The sequence below is a fragment of the Semicossyphus pulcher genome, unplaced genomic scaffold, assembly GCF_022749685.1.
Source record: "Semicossyphus pulcher isolate SPU_LCO1_2020_fin unplaced genomic scaffold, fSemPul1.0.p SCAF_1, whole genome shotgun sequence".
NCBI classification, from domain to species: Eukaryota; Metazoa; Chordata; class Actinopteri; order Labriformes; family Labridae; genus Semicossyphus; species Semicossyphus pulcher.
The window spans coordinates 33,596,184-33,616,372 of record NW_027211603.1 but is presented as its reverse complement, the minus strand read 5'-3'; the positions used below and the strand labels follow the sequence as shown (position 1 = coordinate 33,616,372).

Below are 20,189 nucleotides of genomic sequence, written 5' to 3'. Positions count from 1 at the left end.
TGAGCATGTTGGTAAACTAAAAACTACATCAAGTAGGTACAAGGCAATATGAAGACAACATATGAATATGAACAACTGCAAGGAAAAAGGGGAAAGATGGGGAAACTTCTCAGATGGTTTTATTAATAGGTACAGTTCTATAAAGCCCCAAAAAGGTTAAATTATCCAACATCCTTAAAAAAACGTATGTTAATTTTTCTCCCTTCTTTTCCCATTTATTATCTCACAATCCCTCAGACTTATCTTCTGACCCTTTTGAGGGGCCGCCCTGATGCTGCGTACTTATGTAGCTGATAAACTTCCTAGCTTTTAAAGTTACATATTGACCAGAGCAGTAACATAAAGTGTCGGCTATGAATTGATGCATCAGTCACTTTAATAATGTTATGAATTTCTACTTCTTTGGCTTTTTGAATCCACCACTGGTGAGAGCCTGTGATTTAAAAAAACGCTGACTGGGTGAATGAGTATTTCATCCAGCTTCCTGTAGAGGGCAGTAATGTGCACAGACATGTATAATCCGCCAAAATGAAAGAATCTGAAGAAGAGGGGGGAGGGTAACATACTGTACTCTCCAGACCAGCCAAGCTGAGACACCTCAGGAACACTTTTAATGACAGGTAGTTAGATAGACTCTAATATAACGTTAACTGCAGTGTGTAGCTGTAACAGCTTATTGTCATAGCTCCTATCATTTGCGTTGTCCGCCTGTTTAGTTCACGAAACGGACTCGTTGTACCAAACTGCAAAGAATATGGGACGGAAAGTGACTCTCGCTACCTGCTCGTTGAATCTGTGGGCTCTGGATTTTGAAGGAAACTCAGAGAGAATACTTCAGAGTAAGTCCTGCTATTAAACTTGTGTATTTTAGGCTATTTCAGCTGTAATATGTCTCTTAAATATACTATTACTGCTGAGTTTATTCTATGACAACACAAATATTGTTGGAATATTTAGTGTGGAAGAACAGGCATGCACTTTGTTCATACGACTTGCTAGAAAATAGGCAAGGCAAGTTTATTTTTATAGCACATTTCAGCAACACAGACGCAGCCATGATGATAGTCTGGTCTGAGACCGTATTGAGTAGTAATGAGTACGACTGATGAGGCTTCTCTTTGGGAAAATCATGACAATCACATACCGGGGAGCTTTTGGAGTCGTCCAATCATGATTCCCATTTTGCGCTGCATACATTCCTGATAGTTAGACAGAAACTTGACAACACTGAATTATATCATTTTATATTTAACAGCTAACATTCAAACTTGTGAACACACTCAAGTCATCCGAGTCATCATGCCTCAAGTCAAGTCTCAAGTCATTACCTTGTAAGTCCAAGTCGAGTCTCAAGTCATTTATTTTTTGTCAAGTCAATCGCAAGTCATCAAAACAGTGACTCAAGTCGATTCAAGTCCAAGTCACCAACTCTCAAGTCCACATCTCTGATACCACTCATCCTGTTCAGGGTCAAGGGGGGCTTGAGCCTATCCCAGCTGTGATTTGGTGAGAGACGGGGTACACCCTGGACTGGTACTTCGTGCACATGTTTGGTATAGGCTTGGTACAGTGTAGTTTTAATACTTCTCTACTATGCATTTATAAAACTACACTGTTGCAAAAATCCAAGAATCCAAATGTTTGAATTAGTTTTATGTACATCAGGAAACATTCAGCAAGCACAATCCCTACAGACAACATCCACTTCAAATAAATCAAACTTTTATTGATAGATGTCACTTTAAACAAATGCATTTTTAAATGTATCTTTTGTTTTTAATCAGTAGCCCATACATTTATAAGCATAGATGGACTTTTTTATTAGTTTAGACAGAACACATGAGGGACACGATGAGGCATAAAAACAACAACCCATGAATATGTAATTGCTCACCACGGAACTAAGCCAGATCATATGGAGGACATAGACACATCCATGTACAAATAAAGGAAAGATCAGCTTAATTTTGCGATGATTGATCATGGTTTTAAAGAGAAAATAGGAAGAAAGAATCCAATGCTAACAAAGAAAATAATCAGCAATAGAAAATGACAAACAGATGAAGAGAGCACATCAAAGTCTGCCCTTGTTTGTTACTGCAAACAAAGTTTTCCAGCCTCTTTAAGATGAGTTTCCTTAACATAGAGTCTCAGTTAGGGGTGGGAATTGCAGGGTAACTCACGGTACGATACACGATACGTGGCCCACAATAACGATAATATCACGATATAGCGATTCTGCGATAATTAATGACTTGCAAGACAATCATTTAATGATACATCACGATGTCTGAACTGAAAAATACAATATGTCTCTAAAAAAGGTTAGGTGCACGATTAATGTATTTATTCACTGCAATTTGGTGTCAGTTTCACAGAATTTTACACAAACTGAGATGAAACCATGTACGTGTTTTCAGTCAGTTAATTAATTTTAAATAACTATAGAACAAATGTAAAAACAAATTAGGACATTGAATTTGGATTAATGTTATAAGCGCCCCCATAAGAGTCAAAATGGCAGGGAAATCTGTTTAGAGCCTCATAAAGTTAAATATCAATATTTGTGTGAGCCTATCGATAATTTAATTGCACGAGTCAGGACGATGATATATTGCTGCATTGATATTTTGTTCCATCCCTAGTCTCAGTGGAGGTCTGGAGAGGTGATCTGGAGATCTTGATTTCCTTTAGATCCCAGACCCTCAGCTCAACAGGTCTCAGTCTCTCACTAGATTGTCTGAGCTTCTGAGTGAGCTGAGTAGTGATTTGACATATCATATTACAGCTAGTTTACAGTAACAGCCGGGGGTTTAATTCCTGAGATACTTCTTCTGCTGAATCTATTGAATCACTGTGAAAAGCACTTCACACACAAAACCAGCAATCGTTTTTGTTAAAACAAACAAACAAAACAAATGGTAATCCTGTCTGTCTGTTTTTTTCTCTCCAGGTATTGAGCTAGCAAAGGCTCAGGGAGCCAAATACAGGCTTGGCCCAGAGCTGGAGATATGGTATGATGGGAAAAGCTTTCATTAGTTTCCAAGACACAAGTATTTTCGAATATTCAAATATCCTGTTATGAATATCTTGGCAAAAATTGTCTTGTTTTTAAATATAATTTTTTTTAAAAAGCACTAAAACTTTGTGAATGGCTGGTAGCTCCGAGGTTTATTAAGGAGCTAACACTGCCTGAGATTTGAGGTTTAATTGTACTTTCCTCGGCTGACTTATCTGTTCTAATGTCTTTTTTATAGTGGGTACGGCTGTGCAGACCACTTCTATGAGTCGGACACGTTGCTCCACAGCTTTCAGGTCCTCAGGAAGCTTCTGGAATCTCCAATCACCCAGGACATCATCTGTGACGTGGGGATGTGGGTATCACCTTCACACAGATCAAGTGAAACGCAGATTTTAGCTTCATAAATCATGAAAGGTCACAGTCTCTACAATCTGGCAGCAAATATACTTTCTGTTTTTGGTTTAATAATTATTATCAGTCTTTATTTATGGCTGAGAAGATTATTCAAATGATGACAAACTGTTTACATGTGCAGCCTAATTGTCTAAATTTAAAGGGACAGGCCTAAAGAGCCTTACCTTGTGTAGCTGGAAGTCCAGTTCAATATTGACAATATTAAGTGTTTTGGATTCTGCTTCCCTCAGGCCCATCATGCATCACAATGTGCGCTACAACTGTCGGGTCCTGTTCCTCAACAGGTACGTAAAATCACCAGTTCAGTCTTACAAATGGCATGTTTTTTTTTTTTACAAGTTGACTGGTTGGAATATTTGTCATGTTAAGGTGGAGCACAAAGAGTCCTTGCAGATTAAAATGGCCTGTAAATGGTTTTTTTTCATCTATCAGTATTTTTCTTCCATCCTGCAGAAAGATTCTGCTGATCAGACCTAAAATGCTGATGGCCAACCACGGGAACTACAGAGAGCTGCGCTGGTTCTCACCTTGGAACCAGTTAAGGTTGGTCATCTCTCAGAAGTCCACCACTGACTGTGTGACACTAATACTGTACTTTACTCCCTCCTTATTGCTCCGTCTCTGTCACTGTATGTAAACACTAATTGTTGCTATTTCTGTTATATCAGGACATTTTTTTACATATTCACATTTACAATTTGCAATATATGCCTTAACTGTTAGACATTACAATATTGAAATTTAACATAATGGAGAAATATCAAACAGTATATTCTGACTTAGAGCCTGACCAATGTTGATGATCTGCCATCAGCCAGTCCCACTTTTGTGAATGCAATGTCTTGTGAACGTCTGGATGAAATTTATTCAAATTTTACACAAACGTTCACTTGACCTCATAGATGAACTGATAAGATTGTAGTGGTCAAAGGTCAAGGACATTGTGACCTTGTGTCTGTCTCATTCTTGTGAACATGATATCTCAGGAACGCTTTGAGGGAGTATCTATGAATTTGGCACTAAAGTCATCTAGGACTCCATAATGAACTGGTTGGAGTTTAAAAAGGACACTAATTTTGAGTAGTTTCCAGCTGCAGCCTTGCAGACGCTACAAACCACGCCCTATACAAACCATGCCCATTTGTTAACTGGGAAGGAAGTAAAGCATCTGCAGGCTCAAAACCACGCTTCCTCCTCCAAAACACTATACGCTATAGTGGCTGAGCAGGACAATAGACCAATGCAGCTCAAAAATAAATCGATATTATTACCTAAAGGTATAATAAGTAGTCCTTGCATTTCCTCCTCCTGGGCTCTTGGCCACCAGAAGCTCATTCTCACGCTCTTGTGCGAGAACTCGCCCACCCCGCCGAGCTAACACCGACAGTATCATGGTTAGCTTTGCGCTAGCATGCTGACCGCTGGTTAGCTTGTCCTACCTGGTTCGAGGCACCTGCCTTTCCAACAGAAAGAAGGCCAACTCTGCATTGGTCTTTCACCATGTTCATTGGTCTGAATGGGGCCCAGTTGCTAATTTAAACCACTCCCACACTCACCTATATGCTGTGATTGGCTCAGGGAACCACAACAGCACCCCTCCTGAAAACATCCCGTGCAAAGCAAACAACAGAATAGATGCAGAGGGAAGGGTCTCACAAGGGTCTGCACACACACTCACCAACACACATGTATAGAGGCCCATACGTGATGATTTTTATGATATTATATTTATAAAAGTCTATATTATATTTTTTATAGGAAAATCCTACTTATTATACTGTTAAGGCTGCAATTTTAGCATATTAAGGGAAGACATAGCGATCACACAGTGTTTGTAATTGAACCATAACAATGTATAACTTTTAAAAAGTAATTTATGCGATTTGATCACTGAATGTATGAAAACCAAAGATGGATGAGGAGAACAAATCATTTGACAAAAATAAGGTAATAAAATTCAGTATAACTATATTAATTAGAAATTATTAGGCAGAAATAAATAAGGTGAGCTATGACTTGAATTAACTGCTAAAATATGCTCATATATTAGATTACCTCTGATAAGATGTAATTTCATTTTTGGAAACATGTTAGCAGTGAAAGTGATTGTGTTTTTTTCTTCAAGGCAAGTGGAGGAGTATTTCCTGCCAAGAATGATCCAGGAGGTAACAGGGCAGGTAAAAACACTGTTATTATCTGTGTTTAGCTGTATCTTTGATCAGCTACAAGAGCACCCGGACCCATTATTCTGTGTTAGTGTTTTAACCCCTCTGTGTTTTTTGGCCCTTCAGGATACAGTCCCATTCGGTGACTGTGTATTAGCCACAAAGGACACATGTATCGGCACTGAGTTATGCGAAGAACTCTGGAATCCCAGAAGGTAGAGCAAAAGGGGATTTTCTGAGGATTGTTTGGGTGTTGTATTTTTCTGAAACAATCCTGACTCCTAATAACTGAATATTTTCTCTTTTCATTAGCCCTCATATTCAGATGGGCCTCGATGGGGTTGAAATCTTTACTAATTCATCTGCAAGCCACCACGAGCTCCGCAAGGCTGACCAAAGAGTCAACCTGATCAAGTCAGCTACCACCAAGGTAGTCTTTAACCAGGAGTGCTCAAACATATGATTCACTATTAATATAGAAATATGAATAATATCTGATCATGCTAAGTACAAACATATGTTGTTTAAATGTAGAACACACACACACACACACACACACACACACACACACAAACACACACACTGGTATGGATTATAAATGACATGTAATGAATGTTTTTTATTTGTAATCCACCTGCACACAACACAGAGGCCCTTAACACACCTGGTATTATCATGTGTCCCGGGTGATCCGATCACAACTGGTCAGCTCTAAGCACTAGCGTTCACACTTCAGTGCGTCTCCAAATGCGTCTTCAGTGACCACTTGTGATTGGATCTCACTTTCCCGCTCTGTATGCAAATGAACACGGAGCCTCATTCACCTTAATAAGACATAAAAAACATCATATAATACAAAAAACTGTGATGCAGACTTGCAGCACAGAGAGGGGGAGAGTTGCTGTGCAGGCGGTCAGAGGGAGGAAGGGAGGGGGGTGAGTATGGACTGAAGTGATGACATGATATGAAACTTTGATCATGAAGCCTGATGCTCCTCCACAACTCTGTGTTTATCAGTGAAATATATGAACTACACAGCATATGGACATATGACAGCATGTGAAGACGGAGATTATACTTCATAGTAAAACATAGTAACATAGTGTATGCAGAAATACGGACAGATTGTGATGTTATTGAGTCAGGTACAGAGCATGAGAAACACATAGACCTGTGTCATCGCATTATTAAACTCTGATATCTGCAAGTGGATCACTTGATTTGATTTTTAAACTGTGATTAAAAGCTCATGGATCATATCTCTCCCCCTCGTTGATTCAGGATTGTCTTGTATTAAAAACGTATGCAGTCTCCATACTAAATAAACACAGACACGATCTGTCTGTGTCTCCGTGCACACTGTGTAAATCTACGTTTACAGGTGCTGGAGTGACGTGACAAATAAATAAAAATACGATTTTTAAGAGACACAGCAGAGAAATGTTAAATCAGACAGGAAAGAGAGGCAAGTGATCTCCCGCATCATGTGATCGTTGATCGTTGGAGAGAGTGGGCGATGCTTAATGTGGCCCAGGACACATGTGCGTACACAATGCTAGATGTATGTGGATAAATGCATCCTAGACCACCTCCGTATGTGGCCTGAGTGATCGGATCTGAATGCGTCTTCAATCTGTCCTGGGTGTGTTCACACCTGGGCTGCTTCCCAAGTCTCTTAAATTGCATCCATGTTAACTTCACTTGTGTCGTTCACTTGCGTCTTAGTCCCTCCCACCAGAGATGCATGGAGAGACACGAGGAAACGAGGGAATGTTATTTAAGAGACATGAGACGTCCTTTCCGATGAAGCGTCACGTGCTGCGACGTCCGTTTGTGATGATCGCGTCAGCTGATCACAGCTGGATCAGCTGTCAGTCTGCTTTAACAGCTGTTTGTGTCTGTACACATGTGCACTGTATTAATTCTAATAAAACACACAGTAACAGTGTTTTCTCTCTGTATCCTGTTACCTGCACATGAAGAACAGGCTGCACTCTGTGTTCCTGCTGCAGAGCCATACGGACATTTCCTACAGCACTGTGTCTTTATATTATTTGTTCATTATTTACATTTTTGATCACTGATCATCTGATCTGAATTAATTATTTAATAAGCCCAAATACTGTCTGTTCATGAACTATGAACATTATTGATTAAGCTAAAAGTTTCAGGATAAATAGAAATCAATTCACGCTGATCAAACCGACCTCACTGATGATCACTCTCACACGTAAAAAGTGTTACCTGCTGACAGAGAGACTCTCCTGCTCCCTCTGAAATCATTCATTCATCTCTAATAAAAGTTAGCAGGGGAAATAACTGTTCATGACGAGAGGTATTTTTTTAGATTACATTTAATAGAAATTAATCGGTTTTTGCCACTTTTGATTTTTAGACAACTTATTTTTATTTCTCAGATGTTGACCCAGAAAACAAATCAAATCTGCAGTTATTCACTGCATTTTATATATTTTACGACAAGTTATGATCAATATTTCGTTCAAAACGATTTCAGCTTGTCAGATACCAACTCATTATACCGACGTTGTTTATAGTCGGTTTCAAGGCGCCCTGTAAAGTGTGTTTTAAGGTCCGCTTCTTCCTCTCTGCGATATGAAACTCCGGTGATGTTGTTAAGTTTCTGCTGCAGCGTCCAATCACTAACTGATCTGTAATAAGGGGCGTGTCGGCCAGTAAAAGACTTCCGTGGAGGCTGCTCTCGTGTATCCTCGCTTATCGCTCCTCGGAACTCCCTCCTCTCTCCTCGCTCCTCGCTCCTCCGAGCAGCGATTAGAGCTTTGAGACGGTCCTCAATATGGCGGCTCCGGAACTACTTCCGGTTCGGGCGAGGAGCGAGGAGCGAGGAGCTATCAAATAAAAGACTTGGGAAGCATCGCTGTAGTTAAAGCTGTCCACTTATGATCCGATCACAAAAAACACGTTGATACCAGGTGTGTTAAGGCCCAGACATTGCAGAGCAGAGATCACCAGGGGGCAGTGTTGCATCACAAATGTAGGACATAGTGCCTCACCATCTTGTGTTTTTATTGCATTCTCTGCTTTGAGTGTAAACTAGTTTGACTGAAATCAGCACTGCTTTCAGTGTTTTATTGTTGTTGTTGTTCCAGAGTGGTGGTATCTACCTGTACGCTAATCAGAGGGGCTGTGATGGAGACAGAGTCTACTACGACGGTTGTGCCTTGATGGCTGTCAATGGAGACATCGTGGCACAAGGGTCACAGTTCTCCCTAAATAATGTGGTAAGTATGAAGCTGAGAAGAAAAAAAGACACAACTCAGAAAGTATGTGAAAAGAAGTCGTGATGTAGTTTATAATTATAATATGGGTTCTTACGCTTTATATGGAAAAGTATGGAATTGGATTATCGTAATTTCCAGGTTAGGATATGTGTGGAAAAAGGAAATGAGAGTATGGAAAATGTTTGTCTTTCTAGACTATTGCCCTGATTCTGCTGTCTTTGCATTTTATATACATAGCATCACAAATAACTAGATGTTAAGTTTGTTGTGCAGTGATGTACATCAGAAAGGTAAGCAGGCAATCTTTCTTTATGGCTGATTTCTTTGTTGTGTCTATGGACACAATGGGTTAAAAAAGGCTGTATAAAAATGTAAATAAATGATTTAACCTTTTTCACCTCATTTTGTTTCTAATTCATAAATATACCTAAACATTGTTGGAAATAATAATGTATTAAATATTACCAGTTAGTATGCTCTCCTTTAAACAGGGATGTTCGACAGTGGAACACAGGAGTGTGGTCTGAATGGCTACAACGGATAAATGCAAGTTTTCCAAACACTAGCTTGACAATTCCAAATATCAAAAGCCCAGCAACATAGAGTAACACATAGTCATAATGTAACTTGCATGTAAACAATTGTATTTTAAAACGATTTAGTTACATAATAAATATACAGATATTTGTACTCTGATGTCAAATATGGTCTGAAATACCTACAGAGAATTCTGGAAAGTAAAGTCTGTAACTGAGTTAAATATGTGACTGAAATTAAACATGCGTTGTTATTCTGCATAACTGATGTGAACTGACGGTATTGTAAGTGTGGACATTAATTATAACTATCATGTAAACTGCAGTGTTGTGGTTCCTTGTGTGTGCAGTTGTCTGGGAAAGTGTAGCAGGGCGGACCAGACAGAACGACAGCACAGCAGGCAGAAAACATTCCTGAGACTGATCTTTGTGTGTGTCGGTGTGTTTTTTTTTCTTGTAGGAGGTGATTACAGCCACTCTTGACCTTGAGGATGTGCGTAGCTACAGAGGAGAAATTTGCCAGCCAAACATGGTGAAACATCATTACCTTCCCACCTTTGTAATGTCCTAAGTTGCCTGAAACATATTGCTTTTACTTATTATTGCCTTCTGTTACCCCTAAAGCTCGATAATAGTTTCTCTCTTAGTTCAGTATACTAACATTATGGAAAATGGTGAATATGGAAAACATTATACCTGCTATTAATAAGCATGTTAACACTAGCAATAGCGTTAGCATGTACAGGCTGTAGAGTTTTGGCCACCAGTTTTACCCCTAGTCAGCTCTGTTTTTTCAGTGAAAAGGAGTGCTGTAATGCACCATATTTATAGATATTTATGCACTAGTCAAGAACAGGAATCATTTTTTAATTGTGGCAGTTTTTGTCTGATTAGTAATTAATCTGAGCCATTGAACTGAATGACATTTTATGTATGCAAGATAACATTGAATATTTTACTCGTCTAAATGTTTTATTCTTGCTGTATTTTTCCTATGTAAACGTAAAGGATGTTTTATTTTGTTGAGTATCTTTGTTTTTATAGCATATGAAATGTAGCTTTGTTTTACAGCCGACTGTAAATACTGTACATCTTTATTGGCCCATGGTGAAAATAGCAGGCCTGACATTTGTATGTCACATATTACAGCTAATTAGACTGTTACAGAGGCTGCTCTGGGAAAATGCTCTTATGATGAGGTCTCATGTGAGGAGCCTCTCACAGACCTGTGAGCCACTCTGCTTGTCCTGAAACACAAACCTCAGGTCAAGTCCTAAATCACAGTTTAGAATACTATGTTGGGTTCATGTCACATCTATGACATGAAAGGTCAAGCCAAAAATCATTAATGTGACATTTGTGAGATTTTAGGCCTTATCTCTTCCTATCCAAGTTTGGCCTGCGGTTGTTAGCCATATCCAGTAAAAATCTTCCCGTGCCAGTGGAACTACAGGCTATTTCTGCCTGGATTTCTAGTCTCTGCCTTCACTTGTATTGCAAACAAATAACAAAACTACGCTACCAACAACAAAAAACAGCATCCCAAAATATGAGTGCAGAGGATGTTATTGACAAGGATAAATGTAAAAGTGTTGTGGCTGACTCTGATATTCAACTGTAGTTATTTGAGCCAGAGTATACACCCAAAGAAATGCACATAATAGCTGTTAATGCACAATGCACCCTGGTATGCACATGTAGACAATGCGGGCATGGCTCGGAACTCATCTTTCTTTGTTACTGCACTGAGGAATTCCCCGATAGTGTATATAGAAATGAGTCAACAATTTTTATAAGGTAGATGTTGTGTGTACAGCATCTTCTACTTTTCCCTACTGACAAATACATCTGATAATGCAGTTCTAATAAATAAAGCATCGGCAGGAAGCTGTTTTGGGGAATTAAAGCTCAGAGGAATCCAATGTATGTTTCTTGCTGTGCACTTAACATCAAGCGGACAAAGCTAAAGACTAGTCGGTTAAGAAAAAACATCAAGTTTCTAAAGCCCTGATACTTACCTCAAGAGTGTGTGTCACTTTGTCCCTGCATGTCCTCTCACTCACACAACTCTCTGTTTTAGGAAAGTGACCACAAGCTTTGCCACAGGGTCAAAGTTGACTTCTCTTTGTCCAGTGTTGATGATATCTACCTCCCTACCCACCAACCAAAAACATGGCACTTTCATACACCAGAGGAAGAGATCAGGTACAAACTACATTTAATTTTGTATTAAGTCTGAATGTAAAGAGGTATCATTATTAGAAGCAGTTAACACCTGTGTTGTCCAGTCTAGGGCCGGCCTGCTGGCTGTGGGACTACCTGAGGAGGAGCGGACAGGTGAGGAGGAACTTAATTGCACAAATTGCACACATTCTTCTTACTGTAAATTATTTCATATTCTTATGTGAGTAGAAGCAAATTCCATCACATTTGTTTTAATCACTATGCAGATCTTTTTATCACAAAACTGCAACATAAAAAGGAGAAAGCTTACAAAATCGGATTCTCCGTCATAATAAATGCTGTGGTACTGTTTGCAATCGTCTGTGTCTTATTTAGATTATTATTAAGTATTTACATTTTGACATTTTGACCTCACCAAGTTGTCTGTGATGGTTTTGATTTGTGTCCCAGGCTGGTTTCCTGTTGCCTCTGAGTGGAGGTGTCGACAGCTCCTCCACTGCCTGTATTGTCCACTCTATGTGTGTGCTGCTCTGCCAGGCTGTAGAGGACGGCAGTGAGTATAATTCACTCCGTATATCTGTGCACTATACAAACTGGTGACCAATTTAGGTAAAAACCAACATTAAGTATCTTAGTAAGGTGTCTGGCCACTATTTGCAAGGACAACAGCTTCAATGCTCCTTGGCATTGATTCAACATGTCTCTAAACTCTTCTAGAGGATGAACATTATTCTAATAGAGGTTTTAGCTTATTAGGTGTTACCTTGGTCTAAAAGTTACCTTAGGTGATTAACTGGGTTGAGATGTGACTGTTAACACGATGGGCTTTTTTCACAGCAGACATTTTCACTTGTAACAGGGGGAAAAGCACAGGTGTTAAAAATAACTTTAACTATGGTTCTGTTCTATTCAGGTGTCTGAGAAAGCCATGACAGGCAGTCAGCATACAGGACCATGAAATTGGAGCAGCTAAATGGAATACAGCCATCATTAATGCTACCATAAACACCTGCACTTTTCCTCCTGTTGGATATAAAAATGTCCGCTGTGAAAAAGCCCTGTAGCATATGATTCACATTATTTTATACTCATCTAAACATGTAGTTACTCCCCACGCCCTGTGGACAAGGGCGTTGTCATTCTGTAAAGAACACTCCCATCGGGATCGAAAGGCTTCATTAGAAGATAAAGGGCAAACTTTGTATTGATTTGCAGTGACCCTTACCTTTAAGGGGACAAACAGACCAAAACCTTGCCATCAAGAAGCCCCACACACAGAATAACAGAGAAACCAGATCCTCTCACTGTAGGGCTCAAGCATTCAGGTTTTTCCTTTTATTTGTCACCTGTCTAAATATGTACAATTCTAAAAACTACTTGAGAAAAGGAAAAACTCCAACTTCCTGTCTTATATTTACATATATATTTAGCCTAAAGTCTTGGCTGCATCTTCCTCACTTCTCAGTCTTCTTCTCTTAATGTTTAGAAAACAAAAGTTCCAAAAGCTTTTCTTTTTTATCCCCTCTCTTCTGTCTTCCATTCACTTTTCACTCTCTCTCCATCTCTCAGACATCCAGGTACTGGAGGATGTTCGCAGAGTGGTAGGGGATGACTCTTACTGTCCTCAGCACCCAAGGGAGCTCTGTGGTCGCATCTTCACTACCTGCTACATGGCCAGTGAAAACTCCTCAGTGGACACATGCAACAGGGCCAAAGACCTGGCCAATCAGATCGGCAGGTAGGCGGGACTCAACTCAAAGGGACCAAACATGCTGTTTATAGTAGTATACCAAGGATTAAGTATTTAAGAATGTTGTGTCAATGAAATACAAATATCACAACAATTTGCCATAAAGTATGAAGATTGGTGGAAAACAAAATTATGTAGACAAACTGTATCCACAACTTCAGGTGTTACAAAGACCATGCATACAGTACAGACTGGAGGTGTCACAGCATTATCTAAGAAGTCCGATTCCAAATTTATGGATAAGCACACAAAATGAGTGAAGAAGTTGGTGATCGCTCTCATGGCTGTTAAGTTGTTAAGTATGGAGGTAGAGCAAGGAGACTTAGCATAAAGACTGTAAGTATGGGGGAACAGTTAGCCCCCTTAGTTCCAACATCCAAACTTTACCTGCTAACAACTAGAAAGCTCACTAATGAACACATTGTCCTCTTTGTTGAATCAATACAAACAGACAGGTAAAAACAACAAGTTATGCTTTTAAGGGGAGGAACTATTTCGTGCTAAGATCACATTCTTGCTACCAGATATGAGAGTGATATTTATCTTCCCATCTTAAAGTTGTAATCTTGAGGATGTCAGTTTCGTTCTCTTTGGTGGCACCTATGGCGATAAACGGTAATTGTGGGAGCACACTTCCAAGATATCCAGAGAGTGTTGCATGTGTGATGTCCACAGTTGGCTCCCTTTGTTACGGTTGTAGCTCTTGATTTTCCTCGCTGACGGTCGCTTTACTTTTTAGTCTGTTTGTCTTCATCTGAGCGTCAAATTTGTTTCTTTTTGTTTGCATTTTCACTTATTTTTAAGTTATATCTGTAGTCATCTATCTTTTCTTTGTTCAGCCATAGTAGATTACTGTTTACTCACAACACTTGCAGAGACCGGAAAAGCAGCCGCTTAGCTCTGCCTACCCTCTCTGGCAGGCCAACCACTGCTGGGTGATGGAAAACACGTCACTAACTGGGCACTGCTTTTGATTTTTGCCGCAAAAGTCACACCAGACAGCCAGTCTTAAATACTGCAAATGCAAAGGCCATCAGTGGGCCATAGGCTTAATAAGTTTTGTCCAGTTTTCTTTTAGATTAAACGTTTGAAGATGTTTTGAGGTAATTTACAGTGTCTCTGATACATAAATTATCTCTAGAGAGCACTGACCATTTGATCTCAATATGCACAGATCATTAGATAGTTTGTTTGCAGCTCTCTATATCAAAGGCTTTATGGAGCCCTGAGCAGCAGTTCATTTGGGGGTCAAGCAATGTAACAGTTGTTGTAGATTTTTGTCAAAGCTCGGTCATTTACACCCTATTATCCATTTTATTAGTTGTCCCTGCTTTCATAGAAGCAGAGGAGAGGACTTTAACCTAATGTTAGTCTGACTGTACTTGCATCAAAACGCAGTTAACAGTAATGTGATACCAGCTATGATAGAGCCAGTAGGAGTTGACTTAATCAGTAATAATAGCTGTCAAGACCATTAACATAATCCAAAGTTTGTTTTTAAGAATTATGTTGCTATTATGCAGCAACCACTGTAACAACTTCACTACCAAGGGGCTCCTATCATGCATTTTTTAGTCTTATCATTGACATGATATAATATATTACACTTGCACACAAAACAAACAAACAGAAGAGTTTCTCGTGGCCACAGAGGCCTTAGCAGGCTCTTAGTTTATGTGCAAGCTCTGCTCTACATTATAAGTAAAAAAAAACAACTATATATATATATAGATAACAAAAAAAAAAAAATGAAGTAAAAGCACAATATACAGTATGCTATTTAATCTATTGTGTGTGGATGTATGTTTAAAACCAATTGTGAAGTTTAATGGTGATCCAATCAAAGTGTTTTGGTATATTTTGGAATTTTAGGATGAATTTACAGAATATTTATACATAGTAAATTACACTTGTGCTGAATTTATAATATGAACAAGCATATAAAAATGATAACAACTATAGAATTATAAAATGGATATATCATACACTATGTATATATGCAGAGATGAACACTGTAGTAAAGATCTATACAGAATGTATATGCTATTGATGTAGTTTTGTGAGTGGAGACACTGTTGTTCTGTCCTATAATACTAATAAATTAAAGACATTATGTCATTATCTTATATTTATTTAATTATGTATTATTAACTTCATAAAAAATACCTAAAATTAAATATGGTGAATGTAATAATATTTGTTTGCCTTGTTCTGTTTTATTCAGAGTTAGAGTATTTAATTATTAAAACTTTGGAATGAAATTATTTTCCTCTCAAATTTGCAGCACACACATGAATATAAACATTGACATGGCAGTGAAAGGCATTCTGGGTATCTTCTCAGTGGTTACTGGAAGGTTGCCTCAGTTTCGCGCCAACGGAGGAAGCCAAAGAGAAAACCTGGCTCTGCAGAATGTACAGGTCCGACACTCTCTCATTACATAATACATATAATCACCATAATTAGTATATCTTCATTACAGTTTATTTAACACTTTTTATTCTCTTTATTCTTTCTTTCTCTCTCGCATTTTACTTTGTCTGTCATAACACTTCTTAAAGTTCACAAACATATTGTCAGTTGAACCACAATTTTCACACTGATGCTTCAGCGACAGAACTGTGACCATTTTGTAGTTTTGTTTAGTGCTGCAGGAAGCTTTGTTTTAACTTCCTCTGTGTGCGTGCGTGCGTGCGTGCGTGCGTGCATGCTTGCGTGTTCCCAGGCTCGAGTCAGGATGGTCCTGGCCTACCTTTTTGCCCAGCTGAGTCTGTGGGCCCGGGGGAAGCCAGGTGGACTGCTGGTGCTGGGCTCAGCCAATGTAGATGAGAGGTAATACTGCAGCTATTACCTGACTGCTGACAGCCAGGATTCAATTACGGCTGCTGGTACAAACCACATGGACAAGCCATCCAATCAGAATACATTAGTCAATGATTCAGACTACACAGACTGGATTTAATTTAGTGCCAATAATGGATGATGAAATGTGATAAAGATTTAGTTAGACCCATAATATCAGATGTAGTATACAATATACAACTACACTGCATGTACTATGTAGTTGAACCTGGATCATCTACAATAAGCTGCTATGGCTAACATTATACATGTGAAAAAGATTACATTTTATAATTGATATGTATTAGGAAAATATTTTATTTAGGAATAAATGCGGCAGGGTCATCACATAGTGCTGCTCTCTGCTTTCCTGGCTGGAAACAGATGATAATGTTTGGTGTAGGAGGCTTTTCAACAAACACAACAACTGTTCTGTTTCCTGGCTAAATCACTGTCGCAAAATGTTATTAGTGACTCTAAACAAATTAAACTACTCAGAGATAAATAGTGTTTTTCTTCACATAAAAATCATAATATCTTTCTCCTTTTAAGTCTGACGGGTTATTTTACAAAGTATGACTGCTCCAGTGCTGACATCAACCCCATAGGAGGCATCAGCAAGACGGACCTGAAGTGCTTCCTGTCCTACTGTGTGGAGCAGTTCCAGCTCACTGCTCTCAGAGGGTAAGGATTGAACTGTTGGCTTACACACATTAGCGTTAGTATTGAGAACACAGAAACATAAATGTGTGTGTGGTTCTTCTGTAGCATCCTGGCTGCTCCCCCCACAGCTGAGCTGGAGCCGCTGACAGACGGACAGGTGTCGCAAACTGACGAAGTAGGAAACATATAAGTAACTTATTGCACCTCAGTCTCTTTAGTAGGATAAATAATTTACACATTTCACAAGTGTAGCTTTAGATCCTGTTTTGATCATGATTTGCATATTTCAATTAGATGGATCTTAAAGTCCACTTAAGAGCATTCTTGTTTAAAAATTCATCAGCCAGAGACAGCTTTCAACCAAACTTTGGCGCTAACGTTAATATACATTCTAGTAGTGGTGCCTGATGTTGCGTTTTTGACAAATTGCCAATATTTTCGGACTATTTTGGCTGATTTGGAACTTTTTCCACCTATATTTCTCATTTACCTTAGAGGCTAATTCTAAACTGCTAGCTAACTAGACCTGATAAGAATTGTTGGCAACAGTTGTTATTTCAGCTGACAAAATCAACAGTCATTTTTCAGATGTTAGAAGTTTTATTGTAATTCTGTCTAAGATCAAAAACATTTTGATTTTCATAATAGTAAACTTATGAACATGGCTTGGATGTGAAGGTTGACAGGCTTAATAACAAGGGCCAAATAGGGGTGGGGGTGAGCAAAGGGATGAATTTTGGGTAAATGTACCATAGAGGTGGGCGGTACACCGGTTTCGATACTATCACCAGTGTGATGTTCTGCCATAACATGGATTTTGCAAGTCCGTCATTACCAGGATAAAAACACACACGAATGAGATTTACTTCCCCAGTGTTTTCCACATATAGACTTCACCACAGCCAACACAAGTGTATTGGGCAACAAATTTGATCATGTTTCATATTTTATCTATCCAAGATCTTCATCCACAATTAGCCTACTGAAAATCAATCCTTGCGCTGTGCCCCTGCAGTTGGTTACCTGTTGCAAGCAGTGTCTCTACACATGCTCGTCAGAGACACACACACATAGAGAGAGAGGACTTCTTGTACGTCCATGTTAAATATGGACCTTCTTATGCTACTATTGTGAAAGCTATTAAGTGAAGCTGTGTAGTTATGGTGTCAATTATAACCATGTCGGTTTTGTGCGTTTTGACATGCAATGATGCATCCATCTTTAACATTGAGCCTCCTTCACACACTCCTGCTGATCAATGAAGAGCTGAAGCCCCTCGAAGATTTCACTGATGCCCTGTCAGGGGGGGAATTTGTCAGCATCACCTACTGTATGTAAAGCTTTGTGGAGCTAGAGTAAAGTTTTGAGTAGAGTACCCCTTTTCATTTTGTAATACCGTGATATAATACCATGACTGCAACAAGCAAAAAAATATACTGTGATATGAATCTTAGGTCTTATTGCCCACTCCTAACTCAGAGAAATGTATCCTTTTAAAAGCAATAAACGGTTCACAGAAATGACCCTAAATAGACTAAAAAGTTGCTCTGTACATGGGATCGTAGGTCTTCATTTTCTTCACATCTAATCCTTTTTATATTCCATCTGTCTCTAACCACCACACCTTTCCCCTGCAGGCGGACATGGGGATGACCTACTCTGAGTTATCTGTGATTGGACGGCTGAGGAAGATTTCCAAGTGCGGCCCCTTCAGTATGTTCTGTAAACTCATTCACATGTGGAAGGACACGCTCTCCCCCATAGAGGTCAGTTCACTCCTTCACAATGTGAACATTTTTCTGAGAAACTAGAAAAATAATGTGGTATACTATAATTACTTGATGTTATAGAAAAATAATATGCATTTAAAAGGCAGTTGATGTCGGTATATTGTAGGTAGGTAGAGATTAAAAGAAGTTCTTTGTTAGAAAGCCACAGTAAACTGTAATGTTTTGATCCCTGATATACAGTATTTGAGCTGACAGTTTTAGCAGACCTCAGGTATTTCCTGAACCTGAAAGTAACAGTGTACTTCTTTCTCTAGGTGGCCCAGAAGGTAAAGCACTTTTTCCGGATGTACTCCCTGAACCGCCACAAGATGACCACGGTGACCCCGTCCTACCACGCTGAGAGTTACAGTCCTGACGACAACCGCTTTGACCTGCGACCTTTCCTCTATAACACACGCTGGACCTGGCAGTTCAGGAGCATCGACAGCCAGGTAGCAAACAATGTGTGAGCTGGGGGCTTTGTTTTACTTTATTCTCATGTACTAGTGGTGGACAGAGATGGAAAATAACAATGGTGGTTTTTATCTAAACATCAATTACCATATTTAATAAGTGTTTTTCTTCTTTTCCAACAGGTGTCTCAGATGGTGACAAAAAAGCAATAAGAACCTGAGGTCTACAGATTCCAGTGAAAATCCAACAGAGCTTTAACTGATCAAAAAGGTTGAACAATATTTGGTGATTTTGTACAGATTTCAGTCATGCCAAATACTTTATACTGAGCTTGAAAGCACAGGGCCCAACAGGGGACAGAAGTATTTTTGTGGTACTGTAAAGACCTAGTCTACCTCAGCCTCTGTCACATCTGTGACAGTTAACAACACACTATCATTCCCCGTGCTCTGAAATATGAAATCATTTAAAGACTTTCACCATGTTAACCTGCAGTTTTGCAGCCATTTGTGGCTGAATAAATGTTATGTTCACTCACCATGTAAGATACTGTGGCTGTTTACCTCTTAATAAATATAATCTGTAAACTCAGAAGCCGAACTTCAGTTACTGTTCACAAAACAAAGGCCCCTGCTAGGTTTTTCAAAGTTACTGTCTTATCAGTCCTGTTTGTGACATTGAAAATATATAAGTTTTACATTTATTAAATGACACAAAAAAACAACAACTGTATTGAGAAGAAGAGGAGCCACTGTGACATCACTGGTTTGTTGACTACCAATTGGAGGCCTTGAGATTGTCATTTCGCAATCATGTTGTTTTGGGCCCAAAGTGATCATATTTGGGTGGAATGGTGGAGCTGAAGAGTAGCAAGGGGTTAGTAAATGCTAAGCTATCAGCTTGGTTAGCAGAGTGTATCCTTTTTTCACTGTAGGTGTGATATTTAATTGGATGCTTATTTTGGCTAGCACAAAACAAGTTTCAAACTACATAAACTAACCAATAAAAAACTAAGAAATGGCCGACATTGTGTCTTTAAATGCAACCCAGCACTGAAGGCATTTGTCAGGTTACCATGGCAGCGACTTATTTATCATAGCCATGCCCTGGAGCATACCTGCTTTATCCTCTATTTTACAGTACATGTGACAGAAATGTATAAATTGAAGAT

General features: G+C 39.1%; 1 protein-coding gene across 1 annotated transcript; it reads left to right on the top strand.

The window, feature by feature from the left end:
- The first annotated feature begins 598 nt into the window (after nt 1-598).
- On the top strand, nt 599-19,600 carry LOC138587154 (glutamine-dependent NAD(+) synthetase-like). The gene is made up of 22 exons (XM_069657945.1): nt 599-620; nt 717-839; nt 2,954-3,014; nt 3,258-3,374; nt 3,667-3,720; nt 3,890-3,979; nt 5,562-5,613; nt 5,728-5,816; nt 5,914-6,031; nt 8,730-8,861; nt 9,858-9,929; nt 11,478-11,602; nt 11,686-11,734; nt 12,032-12,134; nt 13,151-13,319; nt 15,616-15,751; nt 16,057-16,163; nt 16,725-16,856; nt 16,941-17,010; nt 18,473-18,601; nt 18,880-19,056; nt 19,201-19,600. The coding sequence occupies exons 1-22, from the start codon at nt 614-616 to the stop codon at nt 19,228-19,230; spliced, it is 2,142 nt and encodes a 713-aa protein (XP_069514046.1). The 5' UTR covers nt 599-613; the 3' UTR covers nt 19,231-19,600.
- The last annotated feature ends 589 nt before the right edge of the window (nt 19,601-20,189 follow it).

Coding starts and splice junctions, on each gene's coding strand:
- LOC138587154 (XM_069657945.1), top strand. Junction 3,980..5,561: donor TCACCTTGGAACCAGTTAAG/GTTGGTCATCTC, acceptor TTTTTCTTCAAG/GCAAGTGGAGGAGTATTTCC. Junction 11,603..11,685: donor ACACCAGAGGAAGAGATCAG/GTACAAACTACA, acceptor TGTGTTGTCCAG/TCTAGGGCCGGCCTGCTGGC.